Consider the following 16,934-nt stretch of genomic DNA (forward strand, 5'->3'; position numbering starts at 1 on the left):
GCAGCCTCGTATAATCAAGATCTGCTAAATGTGTTGTTGCTTTTATGTGAAATGCTTTTTGTTCTTCTGTCCCGATAAGGTCACATCAGCAGTCGACACAAGTAACTTCGACAGCTTCCCTGAGGACAACGAGGAACCGCCTCCCGACGACACCTCTGGCTGGGACGTCGACTTTTGAAGTTCACCTCTCTCCACTTAAAACCAAAAGAAACTCTTCTTTTGTAGGCTTTTAAAGGCTTGGAAGGCAACTCGGAGGACATAGTTGTTTGTAGAAAAAGAAACTGCATTAAAAATGGAAGAGAAGATTTGGAAATGATGGATGGCAAACCCTCTGGGTCACCGATATGCCTTTATTTCACTGTGGCTCTGGATAAAGCATTTATATTGGGACTGCTGTAGCACTTCCTCAGTGTTGTCTTATACTCAAGTTTATAGATAAAGAAAGCACAGGGATACTCAGACATTTACACACAAATACAACACAGGCTGATACTGGAGCCAGGTTTTCCCCTGTAACAGGGGAAGGTGTTTATTGGATGGATGAATGTGTGATAACTTAACTAAGTTTGAATTCTGCGGTTAACAGGAGGGCGAAAACAGGGAAAGTTGCTCAGAAACAGAGCAACTTTTGTGGATTTTATTTACGAAGTCTGTCTGCAGATCTGTTCGCTGGACTTCGGGATAGATTATAATGTCACTGCAGCTGCTGCCTGGTTTGTGACACGCAGCTACTTGCAACAATCTATGATACTTTCCACTGATGTACACACTATGGTTTATAGTTATCAAGTGCTCAAGACTAACCTGAATGTCAATGATTCTCTCCTTACTTAGCATACCTACATAACATTAAGCTATGTGTGGCACATAGTGTTTGAGTACACCAGTTACATTGTCATACATGGACATAAACAAAATGCTTAGTACACTTCCTATGAGTTTTATCTACCTTGAAAAGCACAAACGCTGTGCATTCAGTGGAAAGAGTCACGACTCTTTAAGTGCCCTGCTTAAAGCTTAATGAATCAAACACATCTGCACATATGACAGCTCGGCTAGCATCTCCATGAAGCAGTGTGTCATTATGCACTTAAGACCATTAACTGAACGGTTATAAGTCTGTTTTAAACCATAGTATGAGTCAAATTCTTTGTCGTCGTTTAATTGTGCTTCACTGTAACATTCTGCTTTTTGTTTTTAAATCCATTGAAATCCTTATCGCCACTCACCGAACCCTGATGTTCCCTGTTTGCTCTTGTACAGCTCTGAAATAACTGTGAACCTGGTTTCAGTGTCTTTGGTGCTGTTGGTGAATTATGATCAGCAATGTTGAGATGACAGTACTGTTTATTGTTTTGTACTGTGATTCTTTCTCCCTCTTTTTTTTTGTGCCAGATTACTTTGTGACGTAATTGATGTCATGCTTTAGCGAAATGGAGACTTGTGTAAGTTTTCAAACTTGAATGAAGATCTTGACACCATGTTAACATTGTGCTAAATGTAATTTTAACCAAAATGAGTCAAATTTGACAATCTCTCCTTACCCAGATTCAACCATCTAGCCAAACTAAATTTGACCAAACTTCCTCTTCCAGCCATCTTCTTAATGCCTTCAAGGACAATTCAACAATAGAGAACCAGATACGTTTGTCAGCGCTCCTGACAAAGATGTGTAAATGCCTTAAAATAAATTATTCTTTAAAGTTTAAAAAATGTTTTACAAAAAAGTAAACTTTTAATTTGACTTCATTTTGTCAGTATATAGACCATTAAGAGTTAGTTGTTTTTAGTACAACTGTTTGCACTCCAGCTACCAATTCATTATACAAACCTTTTTATCCAATGAGACAATAGTTGGACTTCTCGGTAACACTTTATTTGAAGGGGTGTGCATAAGACTGACATAACACCTGTCATGAACATAAAGAATGTCTTTAAGAATGTTTATGACAATTGTCATGAAGTGTTATTCGGTAAATAATGACACTTTTAATGCAAAGTTGCTCTAAAAGTTGCATTGAAAGTCAATTAAAAGTGCTAACTTTGCATTAAATTTTCATAATTTACAAAATCAAACAGGTCCACAACTTACCTGCCACCATACTTTATGGTGGTTATGATGTATTTTTCTTCATATTCATTTCTTGCTTCACACTAAACCCATTCAAAATGTTTGTTTGTGTAATACTGAATCTCAATGTCCAAGAAAATATTACCTAAGGTCCCAAATATGGGGTTCTTTGTAGCAATTCACTAACAGGAGAACTTTATCTTTTTCTTCTACCTGCTTACTATTTATTGTGGCAATATAGACGAGGGACCCTCACGTTCTCTACTGGGTTTGTGTACTATGTTTTTTCACACAAAAAGTTATGGTTTATGAATTAGAAGGTTGTATATATCATAATCAACTTAAAAGAGACAAGTATCAGTTTATTTTTTCCAAAGTTATATTTATCCTTTCTTTTAAAAGACATTTAGTATTACAGACATCTGTGCTTCCTGTAATTTTTCCAAAAGCAAGTATTTCCTAACATGGACTTCCCATCGATCAAATTAAAAGTTTACTTTTCTTTTTACATTTTTATATTGTAAAATTATTCTTCTGTAAAAGCAAATACGTATATTTTATGGCTTTTTACACATCTTTTTCAAATATGTGAACAAACATATTCATATTTGTATTGGAAACTAATTGCAAAAGAAGAAGAAAAGAAAACTAATTTCATTAAAACTCAGCTGTCACAATTCCTCACTGGTCACCCAACAAGCTTCACCTCTCCACACTAAGAAAACAACTGAATTTAAAGTCAAACAGATTGTAAGTGCCTTAAGTCAATGGCATATAGAATAAACATCCCATGACCTTTGCAATGCTGCATGAACACATATACACCTCAGAAACATATGTCCTCTTAGACTGCTATGTTTCACCCTTTGTTAATAAAAAAAAAACTCTTAATGCCCAAGGAGATAATCCAACTGTTTTAAGGCTTACAGTTGATAAATAAAATATGTTTCCTGTTTATGATATTTAATTTATTTTATGAAGACACTAATTTAAAAAAAATTACTTGACTTGGCTGCAATGACATGCTTTTCTCTTCTTATCTTCTGTGATCTTCTGTGATCTGAAGAAATCAACCACTTATGGCCTGATATGAAACACCAGTGAGCATTAATCATAATCCAGAAGGTCCACCCATCACCTGTTACAGTCATGAAATCTTAACAATCGGAGAGGGCAAGAATGATTTGCAGTTTTCATTGTATAACACACAATTTCAACATGCAGTTTGTTGTTTATTAGAACTGAAATTTCTGGCTTTCCTAATAAAAACTCAAGGTCATTTAATCATTATTTCTTGGGTGATGAAAAAAGAATGGGAATGTTATTTGTGTATATAAAGATTTTATGTGTACTTTTGTTTATGTTTATGACAAAGCCTTATGTTTGTCACCTCTCTCCAATCCGGAGGAGTTTTATTTTTGTTCTCAAATGCCTTCTATCAGCCCTGTGTTATTTTTTGCTGTTGTTTACTTTTGCAGAGTGCCACGTGTCAGATTTAAAATATATATATATATATAGAGAGAGAGAGAGAGTAAAAAAAAACAATGCTTTTGAGTCATGCTTGTCTGTTGTAGTTTTTGTCTTAACTGATTAGGGATAAGAACAAGACAAAGAAGTGGATACAGGTGCTTAATATCATCATGAAATCTTTTAGTTGGTGAGGTTTCATTCAAAGCCAACATTTTGTTGGTACCAGAAGCAGGAAAAGTGAACAGGGGACAAGGGAAATTGAAAGAAAGAAATCAAAATCAGGGCATTCACGGTTTGTGGTGTATGGGACTTCATACAGATCCCTCTTCACAACTTACATTTACCTTGGCCATTTATTTTTATTTCTTTGATGCAGTGTTGTGCTTTTTTGCTTTTTGGAATTAATTCATTCCAAGACATGTGGTCATTTGCTTAAAACATATGGTACTATATAAAAAACATTCTGGTTGAGTGGTTGATTGAAAAAAGTAAACCAAACACTATCAGTCAGGTGATCACAATGTCATTCCTAGTCTTGCTTTGCAGTTTGCCAAAGCTGCCACATGAGGGAGCGCCTGGCTAGAACAATCTCCTTTAGGTTAAGAGCCAGGGTCTTCTGCGAACTGTAATAATCAGTCCTGGAGTTAATGACATGCACTTTAGAGGTAAGTGGAAATGATTCAGCTCGATGTTTTTCGCACAACAGAAATCCATTTAGAGGTGGGGGGCGAGAGGGGGGGTCAGGGAATTGGCTTCGGTCATAACAACAGGGTGACACTTATAGGAGATCAAAGGGGATCTACTGCATCAAAGGACCTCCATCTTACCTGCTTTGACATTTAGTAAGGTGAAGATAAAAGCGCCACTTCAAAAGATATGCACCAATTCAGACGCGCAAAGTACTGCGTGTTTGTCAGATGTCCAAGGACGACCATGCGTGCTCACACAAACGCATGCACGCACAGGCAGTCCGATTGGTTCGCTCACACATTTTTATCGAAATTGACCAGCAGATGATGTTCAAGAGCTCATCTATCTATCTATCTATCTATCTATCTATCTATCTATCTATCTATCTATCTATCTATCTATCTATCTATCTATCTATCTATCTATCTATCTATCTATCTATCTATCTATCTATCTATCCATCCATCCATCCATCCATCCATCCATCCATCCATCCATCCATCCATCCATCCATCCATCCATCCATCCATCCATCCATCCATCCATCCATCCATCGTCCGTCCGTCCGTCCGTCTTTGTATATTGTTGAATACAAATCCTCTCTTCATTGACATTTGTCGCGATGTTGGAGCCCAACAGGTCATGGGTCAGATCAGAGTCGCCTTTAATCTCAAAGTGCCAGTCACTCCTTGAAGGTCTCCCCTACGGAAGTCCGTTAATTCGGCAAACTATTCACACCCCACAATGCCCCGCATATCCTAAACACATTGATGTCCGCCGCTGGTGTAATCAAGCACACTTTGGTGGATAATTGCCACCTTTTGGCAAATCAGAAGGATCAAATGAAGTGGTTAATCGACCAAAGTAACTTCAATCACTTTGGTCCTGAAAGTGCCACAGGGTACTTTAGAGTTATCTTGGATGTCAAAGAGGCTGGAAGAATCAAATGAGCCAGTATGTTTGGACCGTCATAAAGATTGCTTATGGCTGCTATTGAAATGACAGATGAAAAGTTTTTTTGTTTGTTAGTTTTGCATTTTTATTAAGAAAATGCTTACGATTTTACCAACTGAAAGGTGATTTATTTTTATAATCTCAACAAGCTCTATAAAAGTATAGAAAATTTAAAGGTGCAAAAAATGTGATACTTTATTTGCAAAGAGGACGAATAATACCAGCCAAAACTTAATAAAAAAAAAGTTGTTCAGTTTGTGTATTTAAAAGACAAATAGATCAGATATCCAGTAGTGATTTTGTTGTAGACTCTAAAATCTGATAATTTCGTGTGGAGTCTAGGGGTGTTGCTGAATGTCCCCTGCGCGCCGCTGATGGGTATTCAGACAGACTCTGCGGGTCATTATCTTTCCACAAACACCGCGAAATGTAGTCCTGTGCAAAGGATGGCTATTTCCGTACAGTGGGGCTCTGTTTGAAATTCCTCCCCCTCCGCCTTTGTTGTGCACAGCGAGGGGCGGGAAGACAAACAGGTCTACATGTATAAAGAGATCACCCCAGGACTTTTTTGAGTCAGGAGGCATCCGAGCATCGTGCCGAAACTGTCTGGGAAACTTTGGGATACCCACGCCGTTTGGACTTTGTCACTTTTTACTACTCAGCATAACATAAGGGATATCTTTTTTTTTTTTCGTTCTTTCTCTATGTTTGTTAAAGAATTGAAGAGAAGTATCATGCAGATGCCCCTTGCGCACCATATTTTGGCTGTGCAGCTCTTTCTGTTTGGATACTGCGGAGACGTTTACGCGGGAGCAGTCCTGATGAATTCCAACGCGATTAAAACCTTACCCGTGGCGGGGAAAGGTGCAGACACCGTCAGTCCAAGTCCGCGCACCTCACCGCCTGGTGGCATGGGACACAAATTACCCTCTGACACCTTGCAGGTAAACTAACTCTAGTATGAGTTACAGTCAAAACCATCCGTAAAAACATGTTCGACTTTTTTAATTATCTTTTTTTAAAATTTTTTTTATGTTGCAGCAGTCAGGTGCTTGCACAGATGACGAAGACTGCGGAGGTGATGAGTTCTGCAACGACGCCCGGGGTGTTTGTCTGCCGTGCCGTAAGTGCCGGAAGCGCTGTGTGAGGGACTCCATGTGTTGCGCAGGAAACCGCTGCATCAATGGTGAGCAGACGTCAGATATGTGATCATTTCAGTGATCCATCTGATTCACGTGGTTTTGAGTTTTCTCTGCGCTTACTTGGCATGTTGTATCATTAAAACTTTCTAGTTGTCGCCTTCTGTCGCAAACAGTTCTTTAACACTCTCCTTTGCTGTCCTGTTCAAGGTGTTTGTCAGGTGAATGACATTCACAGCTCAGACTTATCTGTCACCGCTGGCTGGAATAAACACAACAACACCATGGAGCATCAAGGAAAGAGGACACCCACAGCCTCTGGCTTCCAACCGAACTCTGTCAAAGGTGTGTTACCTGTCAGACATAACCGGCCTCGTGTCACAGAGTCAACAGGATCTTTTCAGACGGGTTATATGTAACAAATGTGAATTCTGTCCCTGTCTCCAGGCCAGGAGGGTGATGCATGTCTGAGATCCACAGACTGCTCCGAGGGTCTGTGCTGCGCCAGGCACTTCTGGTCCCGCATCTGCAAGCCTGTGCTGACAGAGGGCCAGGTGTGCACACGCCACCGCAGGAAAGGCAATCATGGCTTGGAGCTGTTCCAGCGCTGCGACTGCGGCGAGGGCCTGGTGTGCCGGGCAGAGAAAGGAGAGCGAGACCACGGAGTCAGCCGAGACCACGGTGTCAGCAGGACTGCAGCCCGGAACTTACACACCTGTCAGAGACGCTGACACAACCACACAGGCGCATAGACCCAGAGGGGCATAAAGAACTCACACACAAAGACACACATCGATAAATCAGTGCAGACTCTGCAGACACTGACAAATTCTCCACTTACAATCTTGTGTTTACCAAAAGATGCTGACACACACTATTATGCACACGCGCACGCAAGACACCCTCCACCTGAGACATTATTTCCTGCTAAATTTGCTGATACCAACACATCACCCGGAAGGATGGACATGAATCCTGGAAAAACGAGACACCCGCAGGGACACAGCATTGTGAGACCAGCGTCTCCGATTCCTCGTCAACAGGTGAAGAATCTGAAATCAGGAAGTGACATTCCAGAAGGAATTGGGGAATCGATTTGTATCGTCAGTGGCAGAGCTGCTTTTGTTTCTCTTTTACGAAACTTTGAGCCACTGTTATTGCAGTAAATTACTGTAGTGTAAATAATATCCTGTAGGTGGCACTTATTTGTCCCATTGAATTTTAAGTCAACACCAGTATTATAAAAGACATGGTGCTGCATGTTTTGTAAATATGTGATATATAAATATATTAAAATATATTGTTTTATATGAAACCATGTAAAGAAAATGTGAATATTTGTTTTATTATTAAATGTCTCATGATAACCTCATTCTTGCTGTCCATCATTTCATAAAACATATTGCAGAAGAGATCTATCCCCAAATTAATTGGGTTTAACTGTTGTCTCCGCAGGAAAGATGTGTTTACCAGTAAAATAGCAACTATATTGTGGAAAGTAAAACATTTGTGAAATAAGAAGGGTTGGTTTAAGTACAGCGTCGAGCTCTAATGGCGTTTTCATTTAGAGCAAATCGAAATTAGTTGATGTTTAAGATCGAATCTGATCTCCAAAACTTTATGCTGCTTTATGAAACTTCAAGCTGTTCTGAGACTATAAATACTGATTAGAGTGTCTTAAAGGGAATCCCACAGTCTGTCAGAGGGCAACCAAGACCAAAGTGCACTTAAGCTCTTTAGAAACAACTCCAGTCTTAGAAACATCACTGTGTTTTATCCAAATGACATTTTACTTACCTTAAATCGATTGTCACTTTTGCCAGGGATTTAGACAGAAGCCTGTAATTATTTACACAGGAAATGGAGGAAGACGGAAGTCCATCATCATTGATCCTTATATGTAAAACACTTTCTGAAAACAAAACAACAAAGTGTTTTTAATCAGAGTAATTTCCTAGCATTAAAGAAAAGCAGTGTATTAAGCAAACATATTATAGTAGGTTAAATGATTGTCAATTTGCTGATTATGCCTAACTCTTCTGAGAGAGTCAAATGTGATCCTCAGTGTGTCATACAGGAGAATAATTGCTGGCACAGTTCTTTTTGTTTCCATTCGCCATATAAAGAAAAGATTATCTGAAAAGTTCCTAAAAAGGCATTTACATGATCCCTCTAAATGTGGGAACAAGACCGACTCCCCATTCATAACATCTGTCAAAGACATGCACTGAATATCTTCTTAAATCATCCAAGAATTAGTCACAGCAGGAGAATTCTAAGTGTGATTAGCGAAGGCTACATCACAGGGAGAGCACAGGACAGGATGTGGTCATATCAAATGTTAACACCAAAGTGGTAATAACAAAGTATGTGTGTTGCAGTGAGTGTTTGTAACCTAAACCTTTGGTGTTGGCTAGTTTCTAATTATGACTTATTTATATGTAGCAGAACAGATAGTTGCCTATCTGGTTTAAAGCCTCTAATTACTTCATCTTTCTCAATCTGCACCAGCATTCGTGAACTAAAGTGCAGAACAACACTTACATTTTTTGTGTGATGCAACCCCCAAAAGGATCTTGCCTCTCAATCTCTGTAATCTCTCGAGTTGCACAGCACTGCCTGCTTCCTGACATGTTGTGCAATCTGTGTGCTCTAATATATAGGCTATAAAACCTCACAAATTCACATGGGTGCCTGTAATTAGGCCTGTTTAGATTAGAAGATGGTGAGAAAATGACTGTACTTTTTGCTTGATTTTCTTGTCAGATCAAAGGAAACGTGAGACTCTGTTGATATCCGAGTGTGGCAGATGACCTCTTTATCTGTTTGGACTCATGTAGACACAGATGTTAAGCTTCGCAAACAAAACTAGAGCAGTATTACTCTGTTATTAAAGAGCTATAGACTATAAGAACTGACCATTATTTCTATACTCTCTGCCAAAATCACCAAATTTGCATGCTAAAGGTTTAGTTCAGTAAGATTCTATTTAAAGGCTGTACACAGTTCATATCTTACCTGCAGTTAATAACTCTCTTGCTATCATGTAGTATAAATTCAGATTAGAAGTTACCAGAATTTGCAGCTAACAACTCCTCAGAGAGAGGCTAAGAATAAGGTTCCTTTATAAGTATAAGTATATTAATCATATAGATAATAGAAATAGGAGAAAATCTGTCACCGATGATTTTCCTGTGTGAAAGATTTGTTGAGGACAGGACTTGTAAAGCATTTATTCAGTGTATAGACCTGATTTAAAAAAGGATCAGGTGTAACACTACTCAGTTAACTACTATATTATTTTCTCATGTCATACTTCTTTACTTTGTTGACAGTTTATCCGAAGTTTATCCGGAAATGCTTCTTATGATCCATTCTGAATTGGAATGTTTCATTCAGGAAGCTCATTAGCAGTGCGCTAGTTCCTACCTGTATTCCCATTATAAACGTCTGTTTCTAAGTAAATAACCATCCAATGCAAACCATCTGTTTATAAGTAGACATCCAACGAAAAAATTAAAATATAGAGAAATTTGTGATATATTTTTTTACATGGTATACCGAGTCTGGAGGCAGTGCACCACCAATGATCGTCCTGCTTGAAACATACTTTAAGTTCCAGTTGGAGTACCGTAAGTGGAAAAATAAGGCGGTGTAAAAATTCTTAAAATATTGTTTACCAAAACTGTGGTCAAATTTTTAGTCTTCTAAACGGCTCTACTTTTAACTCAGCTGACGCTCAGTTTTTTACATGGGAATATCACTGGTTGCGCACCACCTCCATGTTCCCTGTAAATAATCGACAAAGGCAATTGTCATGATGGTTTAAAGGTCAATGAAATGCTATTCACTTAAATTACTATGATGTTTTTAACTCTGGAGTTGTTTTGAGGCAGCAGAAGAGGGCTTTGGTCTTCACGTCTTTCAGAATACCTGTTAGTCTCTGTCTACAAGGCTAACTCATAAGTATTTATATCATCACAGTGATTTGAAGACTCGGAAAATAGTGGTTGCATAAGCTGTTATGATATATTTAGAACATTTTATTTATTTATTTATTTATTTTTAACATGATCGGTCTTGGCTCTGATTTGTCTTGGGTCAACCTCCAACGCAAACTGAAGTAAATTTATTGTAAACGGCAGCACAAAAAGAGTAAGATACTAACTTCTCATAACCCTGGAACTGGATTGAAATATTTCAGTTTATTGGTTTAATGCATGATAAATAATTGGAAAATAGTAGACTTTCATACACTGTCATGGAATGCTAGTAGCCATTCTATCTCTATAATGACTGCTCATGATTAAAATGCATGGGCTCAGGCAGATTATGATTGAAGCTACCATGGATAATATTTACAATTAACTTTTCATGGAGCACTTTCACATTGTGGTATTGCTATTTTTACTCTTGTACACAAGTATGTTTTATTACTGTTGAGACACAACCATTTAAAAAATTTAATGTCCATTCTTCTGAGTAATTGAGAGTAATTGGAGCATTGTCAGCAGCACAATATACCACACGGAGGCCCAGCCAAGTCATGTGTGTGGTGGTCCTGGAATCTGTGTGCTTGTGAGCCTGTCATCATTACACCAGCCACAGACTAAGTCAGGCCACAGGCATGTGCCCCAACTGAAGGACGGCCAGACTGTGTTTATATATTTATACGTGTGTTTGTGAGTGTGTGTACTTTATACACATAGCTATGGTACATTTCATGGATTTTGGAAAAACAACAATGCACCACACACACACACACGCAGAGCCATGTCGCTACATGCTGCTCTGCAGCATTTTACACATTTCTAAACACAACTCCACGATCTTATTGAGGTGTGAACGATTTAGGGAATAGCGCATTCACCCACACAGTGGCAGACGTCAACAGTTTAGGTTTTTATGCTAGAAGAATGAATAGTCAGAATATGTGATAAAGCACGAGAGTTCCCACATGCAATTCCAAGAAGCATTCCACTTTCCCGAAGCTGTAAGTACCATACCAAACTCAGGCGTATTGAATATGGAAATCCAAAAACGATAAGCTACCATTTGACCTTAATGTGATCGTACATGGCCATTGATTGAGTTACAGAATGAGTCCATAAGAGTGAGTGAGTGAATTGTAGTGCACGTACTTAGGAGCACCAGGTGTTTCTTCCATGTGAGGTGGAGCAGGACCTGAGATACAACACTAGAGATGGCAGGGAATTTATGCAGCTCATACTGACCTGAATAGCGAAGCAGCCAGTGATTGATACTCTACTCTAAAACTTTAACCATCGTCTTTCCCAGGAAAAATAAGTGTTTACATTCCTGCTGGCAGTTGTGCAATCATTTACTCTGTTTTTACTAATTTTGAAGGATATTTTTGCTGTTATTGCATACCTGTTTGCAATAACAGGTATGCAATCTGTTATTGCAAACAGTCTCCACTGCAGTCTGTATTGCCTGTGGTACTGCCTGTGCAATCTCCACTGCACAGGCATAACATGTTGTCTTTTTAGTGTTAATTTTTTTTTGTGGCCAGATCTTATTTCTATTCTATTCTATTCTATTCTATTCTATTCTATTCTATTCTATTCTATTCTATTCTAGTACCTCCACAGATAGGATCTGGTACAGAAGGACGGTTTGGCAGCTCCTTAAGAAGAAGTAGCACTGATTCAGTGATTAAGGACAGGTGTGTTGTTGAATTCTGTTTGCTTAGCCCGAATAATCTGCTCCACCCTGAGAAAAATGGAGAGAAAAAAAAAAAAAACACCACGGCATGCTTTTACTGATTCAGTTTTTTCTTATTTTTGTGAAAAGTTTGGAGCGTTGAGATTGCATTAGAGATGAACTCCCAGCTAGGGAGAAGTGCATGCACCTCTACAAACCTAGTTGTGTACTTGACACATTAAGCTGTTTGTTGGGAGAATAAAGGAAGATGTGAGTTTATACGTAGACGTGACAGATGTTGATTGGTGAAAATAACTTTGAATGTATGGCAAACACTTGAAAATAATGCCACAAGAATGAATCAACTTCATGTGCATTTCCATACTACTCCACATGACCAATAAGTAGCTCCACCAGATGTAAAAATAGCACACATACCAGCAAGTTCTATCCAGTTTTAAACCTTCTTATAATTTCCATATTTGTGCATATTATACGTTATTACATCACCTTATAAGAATACATAAACTAAAACAACCTGTACTTTGATCTAGACAGATGGACATTCTGCGAGAATCTTATCATGACAACACTTACTGGATTATAAAATCCAGGTATTTGTTTTTATTGCAGTTGTTAAATTGCACATTCTATCTCCCTTCAGGATCTTGGACTCACAATAAACCTGTGACTGTTATTGTTGTGCTGGTAATGGTGCCAACCATTTCCAGCACATATGAATGAAACTAATTCATAAGTCAACCATCAGGGATCAAACGTCTGCAGAAACAAACCCAGAGCGCACAAGTGCAATGTGTTTTATTTTGCCAGATGAAAAAGATAGGAAGAGTGTTATGATCAAAATCAAGCTCTTATGTAAACATTTTATTAGGAGGTGTCAGACTTCTGGTGGCTGGCAAACACCATGTAATAGAAATGAAACACAATGCTTGCCATTCATCTTTGAGGTATAGCAATCACCTTGATTGAGCAACTCAGGCAATCTCCCTATCCTTGGGGAAATAATAATTAAACAAAGGACAATGTGTTCAGTGTGTGAATACAGGTGAAAAACAGGTTTGCTCCACTAATTTGAGGTCTGCGTGATGTCAACACAACAGAGCAAACAACGGTTTCACAGATCGAGGTGATGACGTGCTGCGCTTTCGTTGGGTGTCTTGTTACACTCCCGGTTCTTAGTCACTTCCTGCGTCTTTGTTTCTGTTTGCTGTTGTGCACTCCCCTATCTTTTTTTTGTCTTTGTGTACATCCTTAACCAATTCACAGACCTAAGCACTGCTTCCGCTCGCGAGATGAGAACATCAACATCACTCATGTCAATGTGCTGGGAAAAAGGGAATCCAGGTCTGCAGACCTCAGTGCTGTAAAAATGTTGGATTTAGATCTGACATTCAACTTTAACTAAAAAAAAAGAAAAAAAAAGATAAGCAAAAAAGATGAACAATATCTTAGTTAAAGTCATATGGGTGGGTTCTAAATACTTTGATTACAGAGTGGAACCACAAACATGTTTGATAAGTTTCATTCATTTGCGCATTTGTTTTTGCTTTTTGTCACATATAAGTGCTTCAGATTATTAAACACATTTTAACATTACATCAACAGAAAAGTGAGCAAATAAAATAAAATGCAGTTTTCAAATATCGATCCTCTTACCCACTTGTTATAACTTGTTATAAGTAAGAATTTTCACTACATGTTTTCTGAAAAATAAAAAGTTTGCAAAAGACAACTGAATAAAAAAAGTATATTTTTTTATTGATGACATCTCAAGAGACACAATAATAAATATCATGACAGATTATATATTTTTGCAAATCTCATCATAAATTCAGATTCCATTCCAGTCTGCCTCTTTCCCCTTAACAAACGTTGTCTATGTGTGATCAAAATAATTTAGGGGGTCCTATAAATTTTTCATGTTTTCCCACACTTTTTCATTTTCTAATACTCAAAGCTCTCTCAGCTGCCTTATTTTTGCTATAAATACACTAGTTCAATGTGGATTTAGCTAAAGATAGTTCTATAGTGTTCAGACTGAATAAAAAAAGAAGCACATTTTTATACTTTAACAATTTTTGTGTCAGCTGAAACAAATACAAATGCAAATACTAATTGCACATTTCACATGATGGCTTGGCAGCTGGTTGCTGGGGTAAAATTTTCAGGCTGCAAAAGTTAAATGCAAATTTACTCCTCCAGTTGTAAAACATAAATTCTAGAAATGTTATTAGCATTTTTCAGAAGTCAGCAGATACATTTATCCATAGATTTATTAACTTAAAAAAAAATTCAGTAGTATTTTTTTATTTATTCATTTATTTATTTTTTATCATACCTACTTTTTACTTCTATTTGAGAGTATTGTTATGAAATATTACTATTTTTAATTGAGTAACATCTCGGTCACTAAATGAAAAACAAGCTTTCTTTATCTAAAATGTGACCAGATGCAGACACAAAGTGAGACTTCTTGTTTGCTCACAAGCTTTGTTGCTTTAATGCTATTTTCTGTCTGCTGATGTAAATGCTAAGTTCTGTTTTGGAGGGATGTGCTTGCTCTTTATCCCCAGAAAGAAAACCTAGCGGAGGCAGGATTCGAGTATCATGCTGGTAACATGTACCACCTGTTGGCCTCAAATGGATTTAACTCATTATTATTCTATGCCCAATATAGTTTGCCCTTACGCAGGTGTACGAATCAGACCATTGATTTCATGAATAATATCCCAGCATACAATGTCTGTCTGCTCTGTCAGGCAAGCAGGGGGCAAACAGATGCACCAGGGGATAAAAATGCCTACTCTTCATTATGGTTTGTCCAAAAGCTTGCTGGTGGCGGCATGAGGCTGAGACATGAGCCAGTGCCAGGGGCTGGCAAACTTCCTAGCTTCTATGTAAAGTCTGCCTCAGCCACAGGCACATTGAGGAAAGATGTCTTACACATATAATTGCATATAATTTACTCATTATTTAAGTTTCGAAGAAGTTTAAAAAAATGCTTTCGCAAAGTGGGACAGTTGCTGAAACTCCGGCAGAGTGAGTTACTACTCAGTAAGGAATAAACTTATATTAAGTCGTGCAACATAGGACGATGGCAACTTTATGGAGTCACAGTCAATTAGCCAAGATGACTGACAGCAGGTTACCGCAAAACCAGTATTCTGTGAAAAATAACTTTCTAGCTCTAAGGAGAGACAATTTAAGCAGTGACTCGCAAACCCCAACATAAGTGCATGCCACCAGTAAGAATTGCTGGTGACCGTATCTAATTCAGAATGCATAGAGCAGACTGACTATTGCTTTTACGGCGCGTAAGAAATAGATGTCTCTGAGCTTGTGAATGCAAATGGAAAAGCAGTGTTTCTTAAATGTTTCTAGAACAAATATCTCCTTGGTTAATTCGACATTCTCACAACTTCCATGGTGCTGGCAGAAATTCGAAACCTGAAAACGAAATGAAAAATGTTCCCTGCTAGACTGGTATTAGCTGTGATTATTTATTTTATTTTTATTTCCACTCAGAAGTTTTATTTCCACTCAGAAGTTAAATTTTTCTTTCGATTTCGAATTTTGCATTCTTAACAGTAACATTTCTAGAAGTTGGAATTTTGACTTGGAGTTATTACCAAACTTAATCCCCTTATGAATTATTCATTCATAAGGGGATTTTTATCTTATGAAATCCTTCGCACCCACAGACCACTTTGGTGAACCTGTGGTAGTATTTTGTACAACAAACAACTAGAAATGTTACCTACATCTAATGTAGCTACCTGTAGGAGCTACATTAGATACTCAACTAACATCTGCTTGGTGATCTCTGACTTGAAATTCCAATTTCAGAAAATATTTGTGTGGTTCCACAAGGAAATCCCAAAAATTCAACTTCCAGGTGTCAAACTGTAGCCCAAGTACTGCCAGTGGTAAATTAAATAATAATTTGAGAGCCATAGTTCTAAATCTCCCAAAATGGGAAGTGAGTGTATTGGTTTGAGACAAAATATCTTCGGCTGAGAGCATCGGAAGCCCAAGTTGTCGTGTAATGGCAACGGTTTACTCAATGGGGTATCAACTTCTCAGACAAAAGCACATTAATGGCCCCAGTAGTTCAACCATTGTCCCCTTAACAGTCATCAGACCTTAATCAGAGCTTTTTGCCACTCACCACCTCCTTTCATGCCATCTTGCTCCCCCAGTCTCTCTTGTCTTGGTCGACACCCAAACTCTTTAATGTTCCTGCTTGTTTTTTCTGCCCTTTCAAAAACACTGTCTTTAACCCCGCCAAAGATAAAGGCACAATCTTATTTGTGTGGAGACTTTACAAAGGTGGAGTCCTTAGAAATAGAATGATGTGGAGGAGGCAAACGCTTTGATCTCTGTAGGGGGCAAATGGATTGGATTGTCTTGCCCCTGCTGGTGGGGCTAAGCCGAGAACAGTTTGAGTCACAGGGGGTCAAATCAAAGGTAGTTATCTTCGCTGGGCCTTCTCAGCAGCACATTAGTACGGTGTCTAAATGTTGATTTGTTGACACCAACATCTAAGCAGCCTAAAATGAGCTGACAAAAGAGGGAGGCCTTACAAATGTAAATGAGTAAAGTGGTCAAGTTCACTCTGGAAACACGGGGAGCTCTTATCTTCTCTCTGGCAGCGTTTACTGATAAACCCGACCAAAGCACAAGATTTTAAAAGGTATTCCATGAATCAAAGTGTCAAACAAATTACAACCTGACTTGCATCTGCCTTTTCTTCATGTGCAGCCTGGCCTTCTACTCACAGAATCAAATCTTAATAGGACAGCATGCTCATTGTCTGCGTTGTGGGAAAGAAAATGATTAGGAGCACCCTATAGCCACAGCAAACAGCTACGCTGAGGTCGCTAACTGTGTGTGTGTTCCCCCCGCGTTGTGTGTGGGAAACACTC

At 38.4% G+C, this 16,934-nt stretch overlaps 2 protein-coding genes across 5 annotated transcripts in view; both read left to right on the forward strand.

The window, feature by feature from the left end:
- The window catches only part of LOC103476798 (cGMP-dependent protein kinase 1), a 91,148-nt gene extending 87,798 nt beyond the window's left edge, over positions 1-3,350 (forward strand). For all 3 annotated transcript variants that reach the window (XM_008429389.3, XM_008429387.3, XM_008429390.3), the window contains one exon: positions 80-3,350. In XM_008429389.3, the coding sequence (XP_008427611.1) occupies positions 80-178 (99 nt within the window). In that variant the 3' untranslated portion in view covers positions 179-3,350. The remainder of the gene's footprint in view (positions 1-79) is intronic.
- A 274-nt stretch (positions 3,351-3,624) lies between these two features.
- LOC103476799 (dickkopf-related protein 1) lies at positions 3,625-7,696 on the forward strand. 2 transcript variants are annotated; one of them, XM_008429391.3, is made up of 4 exons: positions 3,625-6,129; positions 6,227-6,371; positions 6,535-6,669; positions 6,772-7,696. In XM_008429391.3, exons 1-4 carry the CDS (start codon positions 5,890-5,892, stop codon positions 7,053-7,055), a joined length of 804 nt encoding a protein of 267 aa, XP_008427613.1. In that variant the 5' UTR covers positions 3,625-5,889; the 3' UTR covers positions 7,056-7,696. The 2 variants fall into 2 exon arrangements, with proteins under 2 accessions (XP_008427613.1, XP_008427614.1); XM_008429392.3 differs by having other exon boundaries at positions 6,230-6,371.
- Positions 7,697-16,934: the final 9,238 nt, after the last annotated feature.

The sequence above is a fragment of the Poecilia reticulata genome, chromosome 15, assembly GCF_904066995.2.
Source record: "Poecilia reticulata chromosome 15, P_reticulata-male-v2, whole genome shotgun sequence".
Classification (NCBI taxonomy): domain Eukaryota; kingdom Metazoa; phylum Chordata; class Actinopteri; order Cyprinodontiformes; family Poeciliidae; genus Poecilia; species Poecilia reticulata.